Consider the following 25,700-nt stretch of genomic DNA (forward strand, 5'->3'; position numbering starts at 1 on the left):
GGTATTGTAGAATGGTGAAAATCAATACTACTGTTTGGTTGAACATGACTTTTATAAATCAGCGCCATCTAGCGGGGGGCGCAGGAAATACAAAAATTTCGTTCTCGCGCCAAAAACTAGCTGTCAGACAATTTTGACGGGAAAACAAAAAGGGTATTTATTCATCGAACGTGTGGTGTTCTTGTGTGAATGATCGAGGTTTAAATGAACATTATAAATATTACAATTAATCAATAAAACGATTGATGAGATTTAGACCCATTTTAGAAGCCAAGTGTACTAATATTTTTTATTTTTTTACGAATGAATCAAAAAATTGTCATATTCTAATACAATATAAGTTTAGTCGAGTAATAAACTTTATGTGCTTTATAAATTGCAATAGAATGAACCATTAGGGGTAGGCTATTGAAATAAAACAATAAGATAATAAAAATACGCATATATTTGTATCGATTTTTAAATTAAATATTACTGAATAAATAACAAACATTAACAACATTATTAACTCTTAAACATACATTTTAATCTTTATTGAGCAAAAAAAAACAGAATAAATAGAAAATACATAAATATTTATGTTAACAATATTTGCAAGTTCGGTTAAGACATGAAACAATATTTGAAATGCAATTTATAATACAGATTCTGAAAAATCTGTTTTCTATATTGCATACCTGTAACTCTTACTCAAAAATGAAGACAAAGTCTTCATCATTAACCATCAGGATTTCACTGGATAACAGACGAGTCTAATTTTTAAGTTTGATCTTATAAATAATGTATTCTCAATCGTATAATACATAACATTTTCATTTCATTTTATGCTATAAAAATAGGTAAATCATGACAACATACTTTTGGCTGGTATAAATAAATTAAGGCGTATAGTCTTTAAAACAACATCGACTCTTTATATAACACAATAATCAACGCGTGCATTAAATGCTATAACAAATAGGTATATAATGGCATAGTTCTGTTTGGTATAAATAAATTATGGCAATATCATCTCTAAAACGTAACAAGTTTTCTTCTATTTAACACAGGTGCATTTAATACTATAAAAATAGGTATATGTATAATGGCATAGTTCTCCTTGGTATAAATAATTATGGCATCAATAATTCTCTATTTAACACAATAATCAGCAGGAGCGGTATAATATATCCAACGTAATATTTGAGTAACTCTCGTATTGATCCCCGGCTTGCCGGCGGACGCGCAGAGGGAGCCGGAGCTCACGATACCAGCGTTGTAGAGAATACCTGTCCCAGATGCGTAGAGAAGAGGCCCGCCGGAGTCCATCTGGAATAGAGTAGAGTGGTAAGTTGGTTTTGGTAGAGGGGTAGAGCTTATATTATTTTGGTAAAGGGATAGAGCTAATTTTTGTTTTGGTAGAGTGACAGAACTAATTATGTTTTGGTGGGGGGTAGAGCTTATTTTGTTTTGGTAGAGTGGTACAGCTATTTTTGTTTGGTAGAGTGGTAGAGCTTAATGTTGTTTTGGTAGAGTGGTAGAGCTAATATAATTTTGGTAGTAGGGCTAGTTTAAATTGAAAACGTGACGAATTTCCGGGTAAATAACGGGATTTATCGTGATGTTTTGAAAGCTTAGCAATAGAATAGTGTTATTCTATGATGCTTTAGAGTGAAAAATATTGTTTAATAATGACGAATAGGATACATATTATCGAAATTAATTTAGTAATTAGTAACGCTTTTGATGCGTTGAACAATATTTAAAAATAATATTTATAGTATTAAAAATGCACCTTTTTTAAATAATTATAAAAAAAACTGTCTTTGACTATGATAATTATTTTAATTAGTTTTTGAAAAACATATAAAATCTGATGGAGCTTTTAATTAACAACCTACAAAGCGTGAAGTCTCAACGACTGTTATTCGATACACGAGAGCAAGAAAATAATGATCCATCCCGATTCTGCTTATGGAATATCAACCCTATTTTTATAGCTATATAGTTAAGTTTCAATTAATATGCTCATGAAGTATAATATATTGAAATATTTTGTAGGTTTCTACCTAAAAAATATTTTTGTGTTTCAGGTTTTTTTTATAGATTCGATAACTATTTTTGGTTTTGTTTAAAGTATAGAAAGCTTTATAAATATCTTGTTTCTCAATTGGATAAAAGACAAGCATATTTTATACTTCTATACCATCACTTCTGCAGACTACTTTGTTGTGAATTAATAGAAGTAGAATGCGCTTTGCATGACTAAGTGAAGCTTAAATTAAATATTATTGTTCTTATCAAAATATGTACATATTGGTTTTCAGTTGTTGGCTCAAAGTCGTAACTATCATAACGTATTTTGCCAATTTGCGGCTGGCTTTTTATGTGTTATAATTGAAATCTATTTCTATGAAGCATACCAGTTGCCAAACTTTCCTACGATTTTATTATATGTATAGATAAAAATACTTGATTTTGCAACGCGGCGCAGCTAATAAAATATGTACTAATATATTCAGTTTTTACCTGACAAGCGTCTTTTCCAGGGGTATACGTGCAAAGCTGTCTGTCTGTGAGCGAGTTCACTCTTCGACTACAGTCCGCTTGGCTAATCACATCAAGGACCACTTTCTGCAAGATATCTGGAGTCGGCCCTCCGATGTAAAGGGTTCCCCAACCTGTAAAAAGATATAGATGTCGACTTTGATTTTTTTTTTTTGTTAAAAAGACAGAGGGGTCAATTGAAAATCAATGATATTGTAGTTAGTGGCATGTTATTATCTACCTATTTTTTACTTCGTTTTATTCCGTAACTGAATCACATCTAAAAAAATGTTGAGTTTGAGCTGAGAGGAAGCGGAATCATGATGAAATATTAAAAAATTTACCCAATGCAGTGAGCTGATCCCCTGTGAAGTTATACTGTGCATACTTGAATGGCAGACACACAGGGCCGACGTAATCATTAAATGCTATTGTGGCTGTTGTCAAAATTGCTGCATCGTAATCGTAGTTGACACTGAAAAATATAGTAGTTTACAGTGTTAATTTATAAAGAATGGAAAAAAATCGATCACGAGGCGGGACTCGAACCCGCATCCGTTCACGCCAATCCGGGGCGGACGCCTGACTAACTCAGCCACCCGTGATCGAATTTTTTTCTATTCTCCATAAATTTATATTTAAAAAGCATTTGAATGCCATAAAACCAAAAATATCAAATTCAGCATACAGTGTGTTAAATTGAAAAGTGTAGGCCTGACGCCTGCATTTTTGTTTATTTAATAATAATTAAACTATATTGAATGATGATATGGTGATTAGATATTTATTTTAACATTCATATGAAATTAACTCGTATTCATAAGCTATTTTGTAAATATGCGAAATGATTGTTTTTAGCCTAAGCTAAAATAGTTGAAATAGTTTGAGAGCCTCTGACTTACGGATACAGACATTAAAGAAAAATGTGTAATCCATGTAATGAATAATGTAAAAATCCATGAAGTACATACGTTGTACGTGATATAGGTAAACCAGAATCTGATGGCAAATTGGGAAATCAAAATTTTGAGTGTGCAACCCTAGGGAAAATGGACTGAACGATCTTGATACTGCTTATTTTTTATTTTATCCTCAACATCATTAGTCACATTACATAAGTGAACAATACTGTACTTAATAATGAGATATCCACTTAATATTATGTAGGTACATACTTACATGTATAATATACATATTACTTTTATCTATGTAATACATATTATTATTTACACATACCTATATTTGTATATATTCATTATCATTATGCCATGTAAAAATATGGATGTAATTCTAATGCAGATCAAAACTAGATTGCTAATATTTTTTTATAAAATAAAATAAAACTATGTTTATTTTCGTAAACTGTATTAAAGATACACACATTATAAAATTGACTTGGAAAGCTTGGACTTGACGAATAGCCGTATTGGAAACTCCTGTAATAAGTTTTCATAAAATTATATTGTAATCAACAAACAATATTATATTTACCTACTTATAATATTTTTTATTTTAAGTATCAAAACGGGTAAGTCCAATTTACCAATAAAATATTCAAAATTGAAAATTGTGATGTGTTTGACCCTTCTTCATCGAATGTTTTTCTATACACATTATAAACACACCTCTTGCTTGTGATCGCAGCGGCTTTTTCGACATTTTCGAAGATTTTTTAGACAAAATCCTAAAAATTATTCATCAATTGCAAAGAAGACAAATAATTTGACAACCAATTTGATAGTTGTCAAATAAAATTGCCATATGAAAATCTTTTATTTCCTAAATATAAATATGCCATCAGATTCTGGTAGACCTATAGTTGATACTTACTTGTTATAATATGGATGTATGTCGATCCTCATTACTCTGTAGCCTTTCGTATATGGTGTTTCCGCTGAAAGAATATAAATACTTTAAACATTTCATTCGTTTATACAGGGTGAAAGGTAAGACGTTTGACAAATTTAGACAGGAGCTTCTACTCATGAAACTGAACAAGTTTTGTTCTACAACTTTGCTGAATTCGTAAAAAAAATTGGACTTTGTAAGGAAACTTCGCTAATCAGCTGGCCGATTTCCATACGAAGTCCAAATTTTTTTCTATGAATTCAGCAAAGTTGTAGAACAAAAGTTGTTCAGTTTCATGAGTAGAGGCTCCTGTCTAAATTCGTCAAACGTCTTAAGCGCGTCACACACGGTGAAGATACTATAATATTTTATCTTAAGATACTGTTATATTTTATATTACAGTATCTTAACGCATCCGGTATCAGCGTTCGGACCATCATTTTTCTTTTTGTCATTGCGTACTAAGACCCCTGTAGAACCGCCATCCTGTTACAAATGACGCGAAATTTTGTGGGTCATAGTATCTTCACCGTGTGTGACGCGCTTTACCTTTCACCCTTTATAAATAATACTATTATAATTTTGTGGTAGTAAGGAATTATAGATATCTCAGAGGCAAGATAAACGAGCAAGAAAGAAGGTCCTTCTGTGCAGTGTCCACGTGTTTGTTTTTATGTCGCCGAAACATTGTAAAAATCGTTATGGGCTCTTCACAATGGGCAGCGTTGGGCGAGTAGAGGCAATCATGATAATGTAGAGGGCCAAAATTTATATGAGCTGTTATTGTAAGTGCTTATTCATAACCGCCGAAATGGCGGCAAATATTGACAAGCATGTTTTAGGCCAACGCTGCCTGTTGTGTGGAGGGCTTATTCGATTACAAACTAACTTACGACGAACATTCGAAAACGTATGGACGTTGATAAATCCTGTGTTTGTATGTGTGTGTGTGTGTAGGACGTAGATATATTCTTCGCATATGTGTGTGTGTGTGCATGTGATACTCACTGCCAGTAGACAAATCATGTTCGCCGACAATAACGCCCAAACTGCTAGCGATCTTCCTCTCCACACAATGAGCAGCGGACAGCACGTATCTATTTGATATAATGACACCACCACACATGACATTTGACGAGCCCTGTTCTATGACTGCCACCATCATGGGATACTCGTTGGGTTTTGCGTTTTCACCGCCTACTATACGCGTCTGTAAAAAGGGGTTTGGGTAAAGTTGGCGTCGTGATGAACTTTCGCGGCCAGTGATGAAACTTGGATATTTTAAAAGAGCAATATATTGTAAGTATAAGTTATTATGGACACAAATCTCTAAACAAATTAGGAACTATTTGGTGCTGTATTTTTCATTTACCTAGATGATTTACTATTAGATTTTTCTAGGTTTTTTAGGTTTCTCCTTTATTGAAGAATACTAATCAAAACTACGTGTTTAATTCTTTTTTTAGAGGTATGCATCGCATCTTCTCTTCTTACTTCTTACTTATATAGTATACTAGCGGTCCGCCCCGGCTTCGCCCGTGGTACATAATATTTTCGTTTTCTCTACATAAGAACCATCCTCGTACTTCAAGGAATATAATAAAAAAAGAATTATCGAAATCGGTTCAGCCGTTCTCGAGTTATGCGCTTACCAACACATTTTGCGATTCATTTTTATATATAAGATATGTATAAAATACGTAAGGAGGTGTTATGGTAGAGCAAGCAAATTTTAATTATTATGTAAATTATTTCTGTGGCATTATCCAACGCCTTCAAAAGTAAAATTGAAAACTGATAACGATGTATCATTTATATTTAAATAATTATTTAAAATTAAAAGTTAAACAGTGTATTTCTCAGAATTAGAGTCGAATAATTAATGGTTTCTTATTGTTTATTAAAATGACTCAGAAACCCACGAATAATGTTTTTTACACATTTTTTACAGTTTTTTTTTTATTTTGAAGTGACGCAGAAAAGGTTAATTACCTAGTGAATTAAAAAAAACCTAGGCGCCTGCTTTTAATAGTAAAAGTCCAGACCAGTTTGTCAAGAAGTTTAAATGACAATGAAATATATAGGTAGGCAAATTAATCCTAATATTATAAAGAAAATTGATATTTTTTTGAAGTCACCTAAAATAAGTTTTTATACCGTTTTTTTAACTCCACAGGTGCAAGTTGCGCTGGATGCTGGTTCTTGAGCTGTCACTTCGCAAATGAAGTTCCCTCCTTGTGTGTTGTAGGTCGTTTCGAGGCCTGGAAAACAGAAAATATATTATTAAAACTCTATATGAAATAAGATAAATGAAAAAGTATTGTTTTATTAAATTCATGTATATTAATAACTCAGGCCCCGGAATCACAGACATAATAGAAAATCTATTGTGTCGTACGTGGACCGATCGGGCCGTTCGGGGCTCAATGGGTTAAAAAAAAGAACTTTTATATAGCTATAAGCTTTGAACTTAATAAAGCTTGTTCCCTTTCTTTATTCTACACTTGCCCTTCGTTCCATCTCCGCCCGGTTTACCCAAGATAAAATGAAATAAAACATAGCCTATCTATACTAATATTATAAAGCTGAAGAGTTTGTTTGTTTGTTTGAACGCGCTAATCTCAGAAAGGTGACCGATTTGAAAAATTCTTTCGGTGTTAGATAGCCCATTTATCGAGGCAGGCTATATAATTGTATATTATCACGCAATGACCAACAGGAGCGGAGCAACGCGGGTAAAACCGCGGGGTACAGCTAGTGCTAAATAAAACATATCCTAACGTTAGTACATAATATGTACTAACTATAGTTAGTTATAGTTATATTATAACTCAATGAGCCTATGTTACGTCCAAATAATTTAGCTTTTAGAGGCAACAAAAACAAAAAACAAATACTTCCTCTTTATAATATTACTATAGATAACAGGAATCAGAGCTCCGTCACGCTGGAACCCGCTTTAAAAAAAACCTTACTTTTTTTCAGCCTATTTTACCTACAAACGATGCTAATAAATGTAGTATAGGTCAATTTTTTGTAGTCTTATTAGTTACTTAGAAAACATCATTGATATCGTTCGAAGTAAAAAATATAAATAATAGCGTGTTGATTAGTTTTGAAATGGGTTCCAAATTGATTGTAGTTTATTGTAGTAGCAAGAAAATTCTTTATTTGCGTTGTTTTATCTCAAATTATTGCAAGAAGGTCACAATAACAAGATTTAAAAAAATAAATAACACTTGTTCAAAAACTACAAACGATGCCAATAAATGTAGTATAGGTCAATTTTTTGTAGTCTTATTAGTTACTTAGAAAACATCATTGATATCGTTCGAAGTAAAAAATATAAATAATAGCGTGTTGATTAGTTTTGGAATGGGTTCCAAATTTATTGTAGTTTATTGTAGTGGCAAGAAAATTCTTTATTTGCGTTGTTTTATCTCAAATTATTGCAAGAAGGTCACAATAACAAGATTTTAAAAAATAAATAACACTTGTTCAAAAACTACAAACGATGCCAATAAATGTAGTATAGGTCAATTTTTTGTAGTCTTATTAGTTACTTAGAAAACATCATTGATATCGTTCGAAGTAAAAAATATAAATAATAGCGTGTTGATTAGTTTTGGAATGGGTTCCAAATTGATTGTAGTTTATTGTAGTGGCAAGAAAATTCTTTATTTGCGTTGTTTTATCTCAAATTATTGCAAGAAGGTCACAATAACAAGATTTTAAAAAATAAATAACACTTGTTCAAAAACTACAAACGATGCCAATAAATGTAGTATAGGTCAATTTTTTGTAGTCTTATTAGTTACTTAGAAAACATCATTGATATCGTTCGAAGTAAAAAATATAAATAATAGCGTGTTGATTAGTTTTGGAATGGGTTCCAAATTGATTATAGTTTATTGTAGTGGCAAGAAAATTCTTTATTTGCGTTGTTTTATCTCAAATTATTGCAAGACGGTCACAATAACGAGATTTTAAAAAATAAATAACACTTGTTCAAAAACTACAAACGATGCCAATAAATGTAGTATAGGTCAATTTTTTGTAGTCTTATTAGTTACTTAGAAAACATCATTGATATCGTTCGAAGTAAAAAATATAAATAATAGCGTGTTGATTAGTTTTGGAATGGGTTCCAAATTGATTGTAGTTTATTGTAGTGGCAAGAAAATTCTTTATTTGCGTTGTTTTATCTCAAATTATTGCAAGAAGGTCACAATAACGAGATTTTAAAAAATAAATAACACTTGTTCAAAAACTACAAACGATGCCAATAAATGTAGTATAGGTCAATTTTTTGTAGTCTTATTAGTTACTTAGAAAACATCATTGATATCGTTCGAAGTAAAAAATATAAATAATAGCGTGTTGATTAGTTTTGGAATGGGTTCCAAATTGATTGTAGTTTATTGTAGTGGTCACAATAACAAGATTTTAAAAAATAAATAACACTTGTTCAAAAACTACAAACGATGCCAATAAATGTAGTATAGGTCAATTTTTTGTAGTCTTATTAGTTACTTAGAAAACATCATTGATATCGTTCGAAGTAAAAAATATAAATAATAGCGTGTTGATTAGTTTTGGAATGGGTTCCAAATTGATTGTAGTTTATTGTAGTGGCAAGAAAATTCTTTATTTGCGTTGTTTTATCTCAAATTATTGCAAGACGGTCACAATAACGAGATTTTAAAAAATAAATAACACTTGTTCAAAAACTACAAACGATGCCAATAAATGTAGTATAGGTCAATTTTTTGTAGTCTTATTAGTTACTTAGAAAACATCATTGATATCGTTCGAAGTAAAAAATATAAATAATAGCGTGTTGATTAGTTTTGGAATGGGTTCCAAATTGATTGTAGTTTATTGTAGTGGCAAGAAAATTCTTTATTTGCGTTGTTTTATCTCAAATTATTGCAAGAAGGTCACAATAACGAGATTTTAAAAAATAAATAACACTTGTTCAAAAACTACAAACGATGCCAATAAATGTAGTATAGGTCAATTTTTTGTAGTCTTATTAGTTACTTAGAAAACATCATTGATATCGTTCCAAGTAAAAAATATAAATAATAGCGTGTTGATTAGTTTTGGAATGGGTTCCAAATTGATTGTAGTTTATTGTAGTGGCAAGAAAATTCTTTGTTTGCGTTGTTTTATCTCAAATTATTGCAAGACGGTCACAATAACGAGATTTTAAAAAATAAATAACACTTGTTCAAAAACTACAAACGATGCCAATAAATGTAGTATAGGTCAATTTTTTGTAGTCTTATTAGTTACTTAGAAAACATCATTGATATCGTTCGAAGTAAAAAATATAAATAATAGCGTGTTGATTAGTTTTGGAATGGGTTCCAAATTGATTGTAGTTTATTGTAGTGGCAAGAAAATTCTTTATTTGCGTTGTTTTATCTCAAATTATTGCAAGAAGGTCACAATAACGAGAATTTAAAAAATAAATAACACTTGTTCAAAAACTACAAACGATGCCAATAAATGTAGTATAGGTCAATTTTTTGTAGTCTTATTAGTTACTTAGAAAACATCATTGATATCGTTCGAAGTAAAAAATATAAATAATAGCGTGTTGATTAGTTTTGGAATGGGTTCCAAATTGATTGTAGTTTATTGTAGTGGCAAGAAAATTCTTTATTTGCGTTGTTTTATCTCAAATTATTGCAAGAAGGTCACAATAACAAGATTTTAAAAAATAAATAACACTTGTTCAAAAACTACAAACGATGCTAATAAATGTAGTATAGGTCAATTTTTTGTAGTCTTATTAGTTACTTAGAAAACATCATTGATATCGTTCGAAGTAAAAAATATAAATAATAGCGTGTTGATTAGTTTTGGAATGGGTTCCAAATTGATTGTAGTTTATTGTAGTGGCAAGAAAATTTTTTATTTGCGTTGTTTCATCTCAAATTATTGCAAGAAGGTCACAATAACGAGATTTTAAAAAATAAATAACACTTGTTCAAAAACTACAAACAATGTAGTTGATTGTAGCTAAACTCATATGTTTGTAGTGGCTGCTGAACCCCTGTAAGCAATAAAAAACAAAAAATTTAGTGTTCAATAAGTTAATACATATATTCAAAACAATTATGAGCCTTGGATTTCGTGTCGTTTGTAGTTTTAGAAAAAAAAAAATATTCATGCTCATACATACATCTTCGCACACGTGCGTGTTTGTGTATGCGTGTGGGAGTTTCGTAATTTAGTGTACATTAAATTGCACATGATATATGTTAAAAAAAAAAAGAGTTGGATATCTTTAATGTTCAGTAGTTTGCTGTTCAATGATACAAAGTCACTTAATAATCCGAAACTGCTGAGACGACAAAAGTAATTAAAATGAAATAATGGATAAATTCCATCCGAAACGAAAAAAAACTCAAAATAGTGCAATATAAAAAATTGGAATTAATATTGTCATTTATCGTTTATTGTAGTACTGGTAAAATATTTTATCCTCTAAAATAACTTCAAGAAAAATCAGATAAAACTAGCAAAATTGTAGTGGTATAATAAAATGACACTGGCATAAAAACTACAAACGATATGAACAATTGTCACAGTACCTTTATATTTGTATGTCTTGCTTATTACTGATTATAAGTGCGAATGAATAAATCTACTTAGTGTTTGATAGAGTGATACATTTTAAGACGTTAGAAAATAGAAAAGGAAATCGTTCGTAGTTTCACAGTTTGTCTTCCGACAGCATACCTTTATATGTATATGGACATTACCGATTAAATATAAGCGTGCGTACACAAGTTTACAGTTACTATAGTGCCTACAGTAAATGTAGCATCGATTATACCTCAAAATATAAATTCAAAATCGTTGGACTTACAAGTATGTGCTGTTTTTCGTATTAAAAAATAATGACAGCCAACTATACACGGACTTTCGTAAGTATTGAAAACTTGAGCTGCAAATGAGTTGAATTTTTAATTATAATTTCTGAAAGTGTAAAACTTTTTGATAATTGAAAATTGTTAATCAATAATCAGAGAGTAATTGTTAGTATTTTTAACAACAGCTACGATACAGTTGAAGGATCGTATACTACAAACGATTTTATAAACTGTAGAGCTTTTTGAAGACTAAAAATTGGTTCATCGAAAGCCTTATACTGCGTTTATAGTGATTCAAGAGCAAAAAAATATTTCTTTTTTATTTATTTTTATCTACAAACGATGCTGAAGAATGTAGTATAGGTCAATTTGTTGTAGTCTTATTAGTTACTTACGGCCGAAATTAATATTCAATCCAATCTAATATCTGCAGATTTTCGATCGAAAATGTGATCCGGATTTTAAGTTAAGTGTGCCAATAAACAATCCGTGGATCGAGATTGCAATCTCAAAAACCAATCTATCTGTGGGAGGACGGATCACAGATTACAGATAGACCTCTGTTCGAAAATGGCAGTTTGAGCGTGTCAATAACATATCTCACGCGTTTGACGTTTCGATCGATCGGTGTAAACAATCTTTAATCTTGATCTTAGACTTTCCTCAGATTCTAGGGTTGAATCTGTAGATTTTATTCGTAAAACGTAAAAATCGTTTGTAGTTTTTGAACAAGTGTTATTTATTTTTTAAAATCTCGTTATTGTGACCTTCTTGCAATAATTTGAGATAAAACAACGCAAATAAAGAATTTTCTTGCCACTACAATAAACTACAATCAATTTGGAACCCATTCCAAAACTAATCAACACGCTATTATTTATATTTTTTACTTCGAACGATATCAATGATGTTTTCTAAGTAACTAATAAGACTACAAAAAATTGATCTATACTACATTTATTGGCATCGTTTGTAGTTTTTGAACAAGTGTTATTTATTTTTTAAAATCTTGTTATTGTGACCTTCTTGCAATAATTTGAGATAAAACAACGCAAATAAAGAATTTTCTTGCCACTACAATAAACTACAATCAATTTGGAACCCATTCCAAAACTAATCAACACGCTATTATTTATATTTTTTACTTCGAACGATATCAATGATGTTTTCTAAGTAACTAATAAGACTACAAAAAATTGACCTATACTACATTTATTGGCATCGTTTGTAGTTTTTGAACAAGTGTTATTTATTTTTTAAAATCTTGTTATTGTGACCTTCTTGCAATAATTTGAGATAAAACAACGCAAATAAAGAATTTTCTTGCCACTACAATAAACTACAATCAATTTGGAACCCATTCCAAAACTAATCAACACGCTATTATTTATATTTTTTACTTCGAACGATATCAATGATGTTTTCTAAGTAACTAATAAGACTACAAAAAATTGACCTATACTATATTTATTGGCATCGTTTGTAGTTTTTGAACAAGTGTTATTTATTTTTTAAAATCTTGTTATTGTGACCTTCTTGCAATAATTTGAGATAAAACAACGCAAATAAAGAATTTTCTTGCCACTACAATAAACTACAATCAATTTGGAACCCATTCCAAAACTAATCAACACGCTATTATTTATATTTTTTACTTCGAACGATATCAATGATGTTTTCTAAGTAACTAATAAGACTACAAAAAATTGACCTATACTACATTTATTGGCATCGTTTGTAGTTTTTGAACAAGTGTTATTTATTTTTTAAAATCTTGTTATTGTGACCTTCTTGCAATAATTTGAGATAAAACAACGCAAATAAAGAATTTTCTTGCCACTACAATAAACTACAATCAATTTGGAACCCATTCCAAAACTAATCAACACGCTATTATTTATATTTTTTACTTCGAACGATATCAATGATGTTTTCTAAGTAACTAATAAGACTACAAAAAATTGACCTATACTACATTTATTAGCATCGTTTGTAGGTAAAATAGGCTGAAAAAAAGTAAGGTTTTTTTTAAAGCGGGTTCCAGCGTGACGGAGCTAGGAATCAGGGCTTCGGCTGTTCAATACAAACAAAAACATATTTTCTACTTATAATATAAGTGTAGAGATCAGGAATCAGGGTTCTCTATTTCCCCATACATATAAACAATGACGTCATCCTCACCAACACTGATCGTAGACCCCATGGAAACGATGTCAAGTAGACCATTACCACAATACCGTTCAGCAGCCACGAACATCGGGTCTCCAGTTCTGGAGACGAGGATGTGGTCTCCGGAACACATGTACGACTGGAATATGATGAAAAGTAAAAAAATCAGTAAAAATTGCTTATTGAATCTGTACTAATCTATACTAATATTATAAAGCGAAGAGTTTGTTTGAACGCGCTAATCTCAGGAACTAATGGTCCGATTTGTAAAATTCTTTCAGTGTTAGATAGCCCATTTATCGAGGAAGGCTATAGGCTATGTATCATCACGCTAAGACCAACAGGGGCGGAGTAATGCTGGTAAAACTGCAGGGCACAGCTAGTTGGTGATAAATGGTATATCGTAAATCTATGACGATTCAAAAGTACTTCTAGAAGAAGTCTAATTGAATAAATAAATGTTTGAATTTTATAAAGCATGTTTCCTTTTGACCCATATTGCCCCATTTTTAAACATCAGGAACTGGACGAATTCTAAGTAAAACCATAATAATTGTAACTTACATTAGGCATTCTAAGATCGCATTTCATCCTGCAGTTATATCCAACAGGGCAGCGCACCACCCACCTACATATCGAGCCGCGAGCGTAACTGTTAGGGTAGTTCTGGTTGTAGATATAATACTTCTGCCCTAGATATATCTGTAAATATAGTTTAAATTAATAAACACTAAACACGTTTTAATAAGATAACATTCAGGCGATTATTGATAAGTACAAAGTTTGAATTAAATCTGTCCATCTACAGATAAAGCTTAGGTATATAGGGAGTTAAATAATAATAGTTTAATAAAACTAAAAAACACGCTTTTAGTTCGGTTTTCTATAAAACGCGTGTTTTTTATTGTTTTTTAACTATTATTTATTTTATCAAATTAGTGTATTGTCATCGGTCCTCAATAAATCTACAAAGTTTGAACGAAATCTGGCCGTTTAAAGTGGGTCAAAATCGCGCCCAAAGAAGTCGGTTACAAACATACAGGTGAAGCTAATATAAAGCGTGTAAAAAGAATTAGTTTATGTTAGAGTTCAGACTGTCTCTCGATGCTAGTTGTTATCTGTCGTTGGGTCCCTACAATAATCCTGGTAAAGGAGTGAGGTTTGCTTGATGGTACCTAAGCGATCACCGCCCATGAACGTTGAGCGCTTTCTTTCATACTTTGGCATAAATAAATATACTTCAAATTTTGCATGAATATTACTAATCCAGTCTGTAGGTATTTATGCTCTACAAAAGGTGGCGTAGAAAATGTTTTGAAACGATATTGTTTAGGTATGAAAGGTTAATAAAAATCCAAGTTTTCGACCTTGACGGACCCAGGCGCTAGCCGCCATCTTGAATTAAAGGTGCTAAAATTAGGTATATTTTAAATAACTTCTCAATTGTTTACTAAATCACAAAAGTGTCTATGAGGGGTTCAAAGATGACAAAATTACCTACATTTTTTTCATACATGTTTATTCTGTAAGTCTTAAAGGTAAAAAGTTACAAGCGACGGAAATAATAATATTTACAGAAATCATATAATTTTAATTTTGTTTAAAAATTGTACAGCTATCATTTTTTAATTCTCTTTGATGGCCCGGGCTGGTTAATGGTGGCTTCTTCATTAACGTCGCTGAAATTTTCTGTTTCATTGTCTGTATTTTTAGTTTCCAACCATGAAATTTCGTCATCATGACCAGAAGAAATCGAAGACGCTGGAGCACGCTTTCTAGTAAATTTTTACGGAGGGGACATGGATAAGGAATCCTTAGAAGATATCCGATATGAACGATTCGTAAAGTTATCAATAAAAAGTAAATTTAATCGACGAAATTTCATGGTTGGAAACTAAAAATACAGACAATGAAACAGAAAATTTCAGCGACGATAATGAAGAAGCCACCATTACCGGGCCATCAAAAAGAATAAAAAAAGATTGCTGCACAATTTTTAAACAAAATTAAAATTATATGATTTCTGTAAATATTATTATTTCCGTCGCTTGTAACTTTTTACCTTTAAGACTTACAGAATAATCATGTATGAAAAAAATGTAGGTAATTTTGTCTTCTTTGAACCCCTCATAGACACTTTTGTGATTTAGTAAACAATTGAGAAGTTATTTAAAATATATCTAATTTTAGCACCTTTAATTCAAGATGGCGGCTAGCGCCTGGGTCCGTCAAGGTCGAAAACTTGGATTTTTATTAACCTTTCATACCTAAACAATATTGTTTCAAAACATTTTCTACGCCACCTTTTGTAGAGCAGAGGCTTTTACATTTCCCCACAGACTGGACTATACATGATATTACCACAATATTACTGACAGGTCAGGTCAACATAATATAGGCTCTATATGATCACGCCTATACCAATAGGAGCGGAGCAATGCGGGATAAACCGCGGGCCACAGCTAGTTAGATATAAAGTACTTACGTATTTTAAAATAAAAAAAAGTGAGAAAAACTTACTTCTTGATCATAATCGCAATTGGGGCTTTGTGCACGAGCATAGCTGCCAAGCGTCAAGAGAATTGGAATTATCTGGAAATTAAAAAAAAACTTAATAAAAGAAATGTACATTTTAATTAACTATTGATCGTACCTAAGGTGAATTCTTTATAAATTTTCCATGTTATCGTATTCAATCCAATTTAAAAATATAAGATCTGTTTTTGTGTTTCTGTGACTAACTAATAGGATGAATATACTGATTTTGAACCCAAAAAATTATTTACAAAGTTTATTAAAAGGAATTGACAGGGGACACCCGGATTTGAACCGGGGACCTATCGATCTGCAGTCGATTGCTCTGCCACTGAGCTATATCCCCGATGATAGAGCTTTTGAATTGTTTTATTATTTTGTAACAATTTTCCATAAAGATATATACGAGCTACCTACAGTTACGTTCGTGAAAAATAAAAGAAAACTCCACGAATAAGCGCAAAAAAACCTACATACCTACATTTCGCACATCGCTACGTTGTTACTGTTCAATTGATAAGGATTTTATACAATGTTATAAGGTTCTATATTTTAGCTCTAGTTCCCTTTTAATACGTAAAAAAGCCACATCTATTTCTCACACAGTGCTACGTTGTAAAATTTCAATCGATAAGGTTATGTATGTAAGCTCTTGTTGTCCTGCTTGTTGTCCTGCTATATTTTAAGATTGTTTTCGTTGATAAAATGCTCACATTAGCGTTGCGGTATAAGCCAGCTGCGCGAAGCTAGAGAAGAAAACATGGATTTAAGGAAAAATTTCGCAAAAAAAATGTTGACGTAATTTTTTGTTTTTAAGTATTTTTTACGTGATCAGTGTATGTAAAACTACAAGTCCCTTCGCGCTTAGTATACCGATAGTACCCTGTATTTTAAGCAAATATAAAGATTTTATATTGAATATTTTAAAGGCTAAGTAAGTACTGTTCTGAAATTGAATAACATCAACAATAACAATAATTCCGGCTTTATTAATCTTATTTAGAGCAATCACCGATAATCATTAAAATAATTAAAGATAATTATTCCATTAATTTTGATACTATGTAAAAGAGGTAAACAATTCATTCTAGTCGTTATTTATAGGTACTAGTTTACTTATTAAAACAAATGTTGTTACTTATGATGTTAGCTATCTTGTCCTGCGAGGTTGCTGGTGTTTTACATCATAAAACAAAATTATTTTAGAGTGATAACTAATCATAAATATAGTAAAAAATAAAGATGTAATCGATATTTTCTTCGAAATATCTTATCGATGAGAAAGTGGTTATTCAACCGGAAAGATATCGGTATTTAATATCTATACTCATTTTATAAAGCTGAAGAGTTTGTTTGTTTGAACGCGCTAATCTTAGAAACTATTAGTCCGATTTGAAAAATTTTTTTGGTGTTGGATAGCCTATTTATCGAGGAGGAGGAGGAGGATCACGCTAAGACCAACAGAAGCGGAGCCACGTGGGTGAAACCGCGGAGCACAGCTAGTTAATAACACAGGCCCCGGAATCACAGACACAATAGAAAATCTATTGTGTCGTGGACCGATCGGGCCGTTCGGGGCTCAATGGGTTAACAATAAAGATATTTTGTGTAAAATATGTAAGTACCTATATTTTATACATAGAATATGTAATTGTTTCAAAACATACAAATGCGAAAAATGATTTTGTGTTAGATCCTAAGTAGGTAGTAGATTTTACAACAAAGTATGGGATAGTTCTTCTTAGAAAGGTCTTCCTTTAATCCTTAAATAAAACGAAGAAAAATAATATTTAGAGTATGAGATGATATAATAATAGTGCTGAAACGATAATCATCAATTATTAATCACAATAAATATTGATAGTAAATTATTATCAATTTTGATCTGTATCAAAAATAAATGACGCGAATCGATAAAATAATAGAACATAATTATTGATGTTTCTAATTACAATTACAAGCGTTTTTTCAATTTGTGTCATAATATTTTGAAACAGACAGATAATTCAGGTATTTGCTGAAATTCGTAATAATATACTTTCTGAGACTTTCTGAATCAAACGATCGCATCGCAGATAATGTCTAATATGATACTATATGCTATAATATTAACTTACAATGAATGAATTGACTTATATGAATTTTATAACTGGCCTTAGCTTTAAAAAATTCATTATATTAGAATTTAATTCAAGTTGCCTTATTTCGTAAATAGAATATTATTATTAATAAAAAAAAAACATTTCCCGCCAAAATATGACTTGATTTTTATAAGCTTCGAGTTTAATTTATAATGTTGCAATGTCAATTCGCAATTTTTCACGCACTCCTGTATTTTTCAGTAATTCAATATCTTTACAGCTAATTAGTAATTTACATAGTATTACTTCATAAAAACATTCTTTATAATATTGATTTTTATTATTAGCATAACAATACATTGATGTAATTTATAACTAATATTATACATCTGTGTAAACTTGAAATGACGATGATCAATAATATGTTATTTTAGCTGTGGATAAGCAAATTTCGTTAGGTCCTTCACTTTGAGTATGTAAGAGCTTTTTAAAACGTTTTTGGTATTTTAATTTGTGATATTAGTATGCCATAAAATGGAGTCATGATTTCCGACATCGAGATCTCATAAGATCTACCCGCGCGGTGGTTTGCACTGTAGAGTGTGCCAATAGAAATACACAATATATGTTATAGTCAAATCCCGAAACACAATCTCTTCGAGGAAGAACTGGTTTATCTTAACCATCGGGCAATCTTTGAAATACATTTGAATTTCACGCTTTGACTGAAGTCAGCAGCAGTCTCGGGCGTAGGCGAACGCAGCCAGGCATCGTACACGCATAAGACGCCTCAGCTAGACGACGACTGACGAAAATTGTTTAGTAAAAAGCCGAAATATAACATTTATTTGGGCTTTGACAAAGTTATTATGCCAGACCTGAGGTTTGACCAGTTGCAGTCCAACCTAGGAGTGCCCGAGCTTCGGGGTTTGACTATAACACATACAAAAAATTGAAAAACATAACCCTCCTTATTTCGTAACTATCTTCCGCCCGCGGCTTCGCCCGCGTGGTGTTTTGATTAAAGGTGACCTATCTTCTTTCTCAGGGTCTAAAGATTGTCTGTGCCAAATTTCATCAAAATCGGTTGGGAGGTTTAAGCGGGAAAGCGTAACAGACAGACAGACTTACTTTCGCATTTATAATACATATTATATATGTATTATATATATAAATATATATAGCGATTTAAAAGTTACACTAGAAAGTTAACAATTCTAGTTGAAACTATTTTGTCGGAAATTTTCTACATTTATATACGTTTTTTACTTAAAAATGCTCATGAGGTAAGTTTTCAAATCTTATTTAGTTTCGTTACATTTTTATGAAACTGCATTTTAAATTAAGCGAAAAGATTGAATTAAGCTATTAATTCATAAAATTATTTTTTGATAACATAAAATATTAATTTTTCATAAAATTAATTTTTAATAACATGCTTCTTATGAAAAAATTCTAAAAATTATGTAAAACTTTATGTATTTTTATTTTAATGTCTCAAAGGCAATAATTAAAAATGAAAGTAAGATATTGTCATTTCTTTTATGGAATAAATTGCTTTTGAATAATAGTTTTATTGCATATAATATTATTCATTTTATAGTAAGGTACCTACAAAATGAATGCTGCTCTACATTGAAGATAAACTGTACGTATATTTATTAGATATTTTTTTCGTTCTGTATTTTGACGATTTAAAAATCTATAATAAGTGAACTAATAAATAAATGTTTAAGTCTAAATTAGAATGATCCTTTATCGATGATGGGATACTAGTCTCTACTGAGGTTCGAACCCGGCGGTCTACATTAAATACAAAAAAATCGCTCGCAAAATATAGTTTTTATTATTTTAATAACTCTACATTCTACAATTACATCTATTTCTATTATTTTGCATTTTTCATAAAGTACAAAACAATTAAAAAAATGTTAATCGCTTTCTGACTTTTTCTAAATTTAAATATTTTTTTTAATAATTCGAATTTACTTACCAGATACATCATGCATATAGAATTAATTCCACATATATCACCTCCTTGTATCCAATCGCGAATTAAAACAAAAAAAAATCAAAACGTCAGTTTCCCCGCCAAATAGCGAGTCGTGTGAGAGATGGCACGCTATTAATTGTTTTATATCCATCATTTACACATCAACTGATAACAGAAGCGGCACTAATCTATGCTATAAGGCCTGGCGATAATAAGCAAATTATTCAGACATATTTGTCATTATTCGTGTCGCAAATACGTTTTGTATGTGCACGAACGTAACTTGGTTGTACAATTGTTTTATACGTAATTCATAATATCAGAAGTAAATACGTTCGGTATAATAGCTAAATAATTGATGAGTTTTGTAATTTATCAGTAATTAGTTATTTTTTATAACATCTTATTGATGGAAAGTACTCAAAGAAGAAGTGGTAGGTAATATGTGTAATAATTAATAAGAAATACTCATTAAATTCATTGATATAGACTGATATTTATTCCTAATAATTATGTAGGTACAACCCGATGATGGTACAATACCTGAAAACACGAACGGATTCGAACTCTACAATTTCAATATTGTGTCAAGCAAAATTTTGTACCATTTTATCTACTACTAGCGGTCCGCCCCGGCTTCGCCCGTGGTATATGTTTACGTTTTCTCTACATAAGAACCATCCTCGTACTTCAAGGAACATAATAAAAAAATAATTATCGAAATCGGTTCAGCCGTTCTCGAGTTATGCGCTTACCAACACATTTTGCGATTCATTTTTATATATAAGATTGTACTTATAATATTTAAAAGGTAAAATAACTTTGAAACTACGAGAGAACTACAAGTAGAGTTCTTTCAGGAGCTCTATTGACGTCATAATACATACATAAATTATCATTTTCCACTGGCTTGGAATTAATTTCTAAAGACAGTTGCCGACAGAAACTTTGCCCTTTTCAATTCATATTAATATTGTCATGCCTATTAAATGACCTGTAAAATATAGGAATTTTCATCTTGCATATTGTGTTAATAATAATACATAATAGGCTGTCTTATTAGGAAACTCGATTACTCTTGTTAGTATTTGAGGCTATAAACTTTATTTAGATCAATGATTACAACGCTAATAATCTGGGCCAATGATATTACGAGTCAAAGATAGGAGAGAACCTACTAATTCGTTTTGCTTTTGTCTCACGAAACATACACAGTTACCGGTAAAAAAGTATGATTTGATTGAGGCATAAGGTTGCTTCCAGTCCCGTAAGACGTTCACTATAACCTTCTTGCCAGCATGGAAATTTACGAAACAAATACCCGCATATGCTTGAGCTTGAAAAAAGGAAGGAAAAATGAGGACGCTATTAAAGTGTTTGGTTGTCGCCTTCTAGTGTCGTGAATATACAGATTTGTGATTTGATTACCTATATTGTTCGTTTTGATATTTATTATCAATAAATTAATAAAGAATTAGAAGATGTGAACTAAAAAATGGTTTATTTTATTTTTTCCTGTTCGTTGCTGACTGACGATTCTGCCCCCCTAGTCAAGTGGCTTTCTGTTAGCGTAGCGTTCAATAGAATAGACTACGAATGTATGAGATTGACGTAGGCTGTAGATAAACGTATCTACAGCTTACGTATAACAGAAAGCCACTTGACTAGGGGGGCTGATTCGAGACAGTGTGTGTATCAATTTAGGTTTACGAAATCAAAACCCTATAATAAGTACTAGCTTACCGCTCGGGCCCGCGGCTTCGCCCGCTTTGTCTAAAACCTAATTAATTATATACTAAAACCTTCCTCTTGAATCACTCGTTCTATTAAAAAAAACGCATCAAAATCCGTTGCGTAGCATACAAAGGGATATAGGGACAGGGAAAGCGACTTTGTTTTATACTATGTAGCGATGTACCTATGTACCTACCGTAATTCTGACAACAGTATATCGGTACAATTTTGAATTAACTAAAAATCCGATTTGAATACTTACACCAATTAGAAAGCTACATTTGTTACCTATTTCTGAAAATAGGTATATTTTATTTTATTTTTATTCTGAGTCAACCCAAAGTCAGGCTGAGCGGCATGTATAACATTCAACCATTTCAATGTTAAGGACAAAATACGTTGACAGTTCGTGGTCACAAGCCTTTTTATTAACTTGAGTTATATGTTCATCATTCGTACATCAGCCTAGCTAGCCCACATGCCACCGACCTTTCAGATAAGGGCCTATATTTACATTTACAATGTAATGAATTCTTTGAGAGAAGATATAAATAACGTATAATTTGGAAAATCCAAAAGTGCACGCCTCATAATTTTTTTTTAATAAATATTTATTAATTATTATTTTTGTTTATTTAATAACAATTAAACCACATCGAATCAGACCCTGAAAAATGAAAGGGTTCTATTCCTGAGCATACTCAAGCGTAAGAGAAAAAAAAAGACTCGATTAGTAAAGTATTTCGGTCGCTATCGTGTTAACAAGAAAAAGGATCCGCAAGACACACGGACGTCCAAGACAGAACTTTTTTAAACTGTTTTTTAACTAGTTTAAATAACAAAAATGACATCAAAAATTACATGAACATTAAAAATAGTGTTTTTTTCTTAATATGTGTGTGTATTTATTATCTTACAAGTGCAATGTATGATACATAAAGACATTTTAAGTTTGAAAAATCAGATGTTTTGCGCGAAGTGACAGTAGTACCCACCTAAACGCTTCGCTTATGAGGCGTGCAATACGGAAAATTTTAACATTAACTATTCAAGAGTCTGTAGGTACCTTAAATGCCGTCATATCGAGTCAAATAGCTAATTAGAAACTCGTAAATATATAGGTATACCTAAAGAATATGCATATTTTGATATCCTAATTTTTGGAAAAGACAACGTTTAACGTAAGTACTTATTCATATTAAAAGAAAATATGTTCTTTCACAGATAAAAAAAGACGTGTGGCACTCGAGGACTGCCGCGGTAAAGCCATTGCATGCTATGCCTTCAAGCCACACCTCCGTGCCCGTCCCAGCCGTGGGGAGCGTGAGGTTTCGTTACGGAATTTCTGGATTCGGTTCCCGCGCTCAAGGCCCGCGATAGAAGCTATGCAATAGCTTAACAATCGGATTACTAACGAGTAATTAACTCGTATTATAGACCGTCTATACCTAAGTAATTACTGGAGTAAAAATTTAGGCATTAATTAAATAAATGTAGGTATATATTTTATTTTAACCTCATCTTTAATTAATAAGTAGGTATAGTTTTGGTACACATTTCAGTTATTTGTTTACAGTTAAATTAAACTGATACAGCTAAGCCTCGGTGCAACCTTCTTTGGTCAAGGTTTCGCTAGATAAGATTACTTTGAGATTCGCGACTGTAACTACATGTGGGTGTTTAAAACATTTTGACGTCCTTAGAGGCAATGAAAAATTCATACTTATAGAGGCATATCCTCCTACTACAGATACTTTATGCTTATAGTATACTAGCTCTCCGCCCGCGTTTTCAGAGAAAACCCCGCATAGTTCCCTTTCCCGTGGGATTTCCGGGATAATACCTATCCTATCTCTCAAGTTGGATCGAACTGCACATGGTGTGCGAATTTTATTATGATCGGTCAAGTGGTTTAGGAGTCCATTGAGGACAAATTGTGACACGAGATTTATATATATTAAGATAGATATGTACTAATAATATATAACTGAAGAGCTTGTTTGAACGCGCTGATCTCAGGAACTATTGGACTGATTTCAAAAATTCTTTCACCATTGGATACCTATAACGACAATTTGTAAGAATGTATGGATGTATGTCCGTTACTCTTTCATACGAAAGCCACTGAACGGATTTTTATGATACTTGGCAGTGATATAGCAAAAAACATGAGCTATAATTTTTCCTTGATTTTGCCCGTGATTTCATCCAGGGATTAAAGCGTATATAAAAAAATGTACTGGCCGAATTGAGAACTCTCCTCCTTTTCTTGGAGTCGGTTAAAAAAAGTGAATACCTAATAAAGAATGTAAATAAGTTATTTAAACAATTATAAATCATACAGCTTGAAATGTAAACATTATTTTCATTATGCAAATTATTTTTTTTTAATTCAAATTCAAATGTGAAATGCTTGTTTGCTCAAATGGTATTGATAAGTTACATTGTTATTAGTAGGTATATATACGTTTTGCTATGTAAATGAATGTATTTTTTTTTTCATACATTTTCTAGTACCTAATATTCAAATAAAATAAAATATTTTAAAGAATTAAGTACAAGATTTAAATATGATCACAAAAAATCGCTGTAAATAATTAGTTAATTAATTCTGCACTTTCTATTTGTTGGCCTAAGTTATGGTTAAGTCTTCAAATGAAAAGTGAACGGGGTACCTTCTAGGGAAACGCGCTCCATCTTATGCCACATCTTAGTTTAGGTACCATCAGGCGAGATCGTGGTCAAGCTCTTCCCTATCATATATGTATATAAAAAAAAAGACGTGTGTCACTCGGGGACTGCCGCGGTAAAGCTATTGCAAGCCTTCAAGCCACACCTCCGTGCCCGTCGGAGTGGGGAGCGTGAGGTTTATCGTTACTAAATTTCCGGATTCGGTCCCCGCGCTCAAGGCCCGCGATAGAAGCTATGCAATAGCTTAAAAAGTTTTTTAACTATTAACTTGTTATTGTAACTTTAAAATGTTTTATTTCCTACAATGCCGGGATCAATATAAAATAAATGTTTCTATGTTTAGTGTAAAGCATTATTAAAGTTGTAGAAAATATGGTCCACAACATACCTATCTTATAAAATTCCATCCCGAACACTTCTGGTTTTTTTGAGCAATAGAAATTTCATATTACCTAATAAGAAAAAACACATAGTTACTAATTATTTGGGAACATAGAACCTCGTTTTTTTGTAGTTGGTTAAAGTGTAAAAGTGTTTAATAAACTATATGAATCAGGGTTTCGAGAACCCTAATATTATTTATACAGGTAATAAATAAAAAACCAAATAATCATAATCTATTTATTTATTGATTTCACAATATACGTCTTAATTATAGCATCTATTACATAAATACAGTTTCTGGAAGAATAATTACAGTAATATCTCAAAATTACAATTAAAAGGCAGTGAAGTTACAACTACATATAATATTACCTAAATTACACAATTTAAAACAAACATTCTGTGTTATAAATAATAGTTTATTTAAACAATTACTTCCAAAAATAATGAAATAAATATTTTCCACTGCATAACATACGTAATGGAAAATAGCCAAGTTAAATAATAATAATGATTGTTTATTTTTTAGTTTTTAGAACAATGAAAATGTGAAAGGAAATAAGCTTCCATTCTTCAATTATTTCCTATAATACGATTGGTTTATATCAAAAAACAACAACCTTTTTCAAATTATATATTACTAGCTTTCCGCCCGCGGCTTCGCCCGCATTTTCAAAGAAAAACCCGTTCCCGTAGGATTTCCGGGATAAAACATATCCTATGTCCTTTCTCGGGTATCAAAATATCTCTATACCAAATTTCATGCAAATTGGTTCAGTAGTTAAGGCGTGATTGAGTAACAGACAGACAGACAGAGTTACTTTCGCATTTATAATATTAGTATGGATATAC

At 31.4% G+C, this 25,700-nt stretch overlaps 1 protein-coding gene and 1 non-coding gene across 2 annotated transcripts; both read right to left on the reverse strand.

Moving 5' to 3' along the window:
• Positions 1-432: 432 nt before the first annotated feature.
• LOC149477173 (venom serine protease 34-like) lies at positions 433-20,161 on the reverse strand. Its single transcript, XM_089710619.1, has 10 exons — positions 20,040-20,161; positions 15,951-16,022; positions 13,995-14,132; positions 13,443-13,569; positions 6,532-6,635; positions 5,383-5,584; positions 4,357-4,420; positions 2,871-3,001; positions 2,509-2,660; positions 433-1,308 (listed from the first exon to the last, which is right to left on the reverse strand). The coding sequence occupies exons 1-10, from the start codon at positions 20,049-20,051 to the stop codon at positions 1,132-1,134; spliced, it is 1,179 nt and encodes a 392-aa protein (XP_089566745.1). The 5' UTR covers positions 20,052-20,161; the 3' UTR covers positions 433-1,131.
• On the reverse strand, positions 16,240-16,311 carry TRNAC-GCA (transfer RNA cysteine (anticodon GCA)). Its single transcript has one exon. It is a non-coding gene; the product is annotated as a tRNA-Cys (tRNA).
• Positions 20,162-25,700: the final 5,539 nt, after the last annotated feature.

Source organism: Colias philodice, chromosome 25, assembly GCF_061535455.1.
Source record: "Colias philodice isolate Cphi_HAF_F1 chromosome 25, ilColPhil1 Martin Lab GWU primary, whole genome shotgun sequence".
Lineage (NCBI taxonomy): Eukaryota > Metazoa > Arthropoda > Insecta > Lepidoptera > Pieridae > Colias > Colias philodice.

Excerpts from the sequence above, each read along its gene's own strand:
- LOC149477173 (XM_089710619.1), bottom strand. Across the intron at positions 13,570-13,994 it reads GCGATCTTAGAATGCCTAAT|TCGTACATGTGTTCCGGAGA; the intron begins GTAAGTTACAAT and ends ATCATATTCCAG. Across the intron at positions 6,636-13,442 it reads GGGGTCTACGATCAGTGTTG|GCCTCGAAACGACCTACAAC; the intron begins GTGAGGATGACG and ends TCTGTTTTCCAG.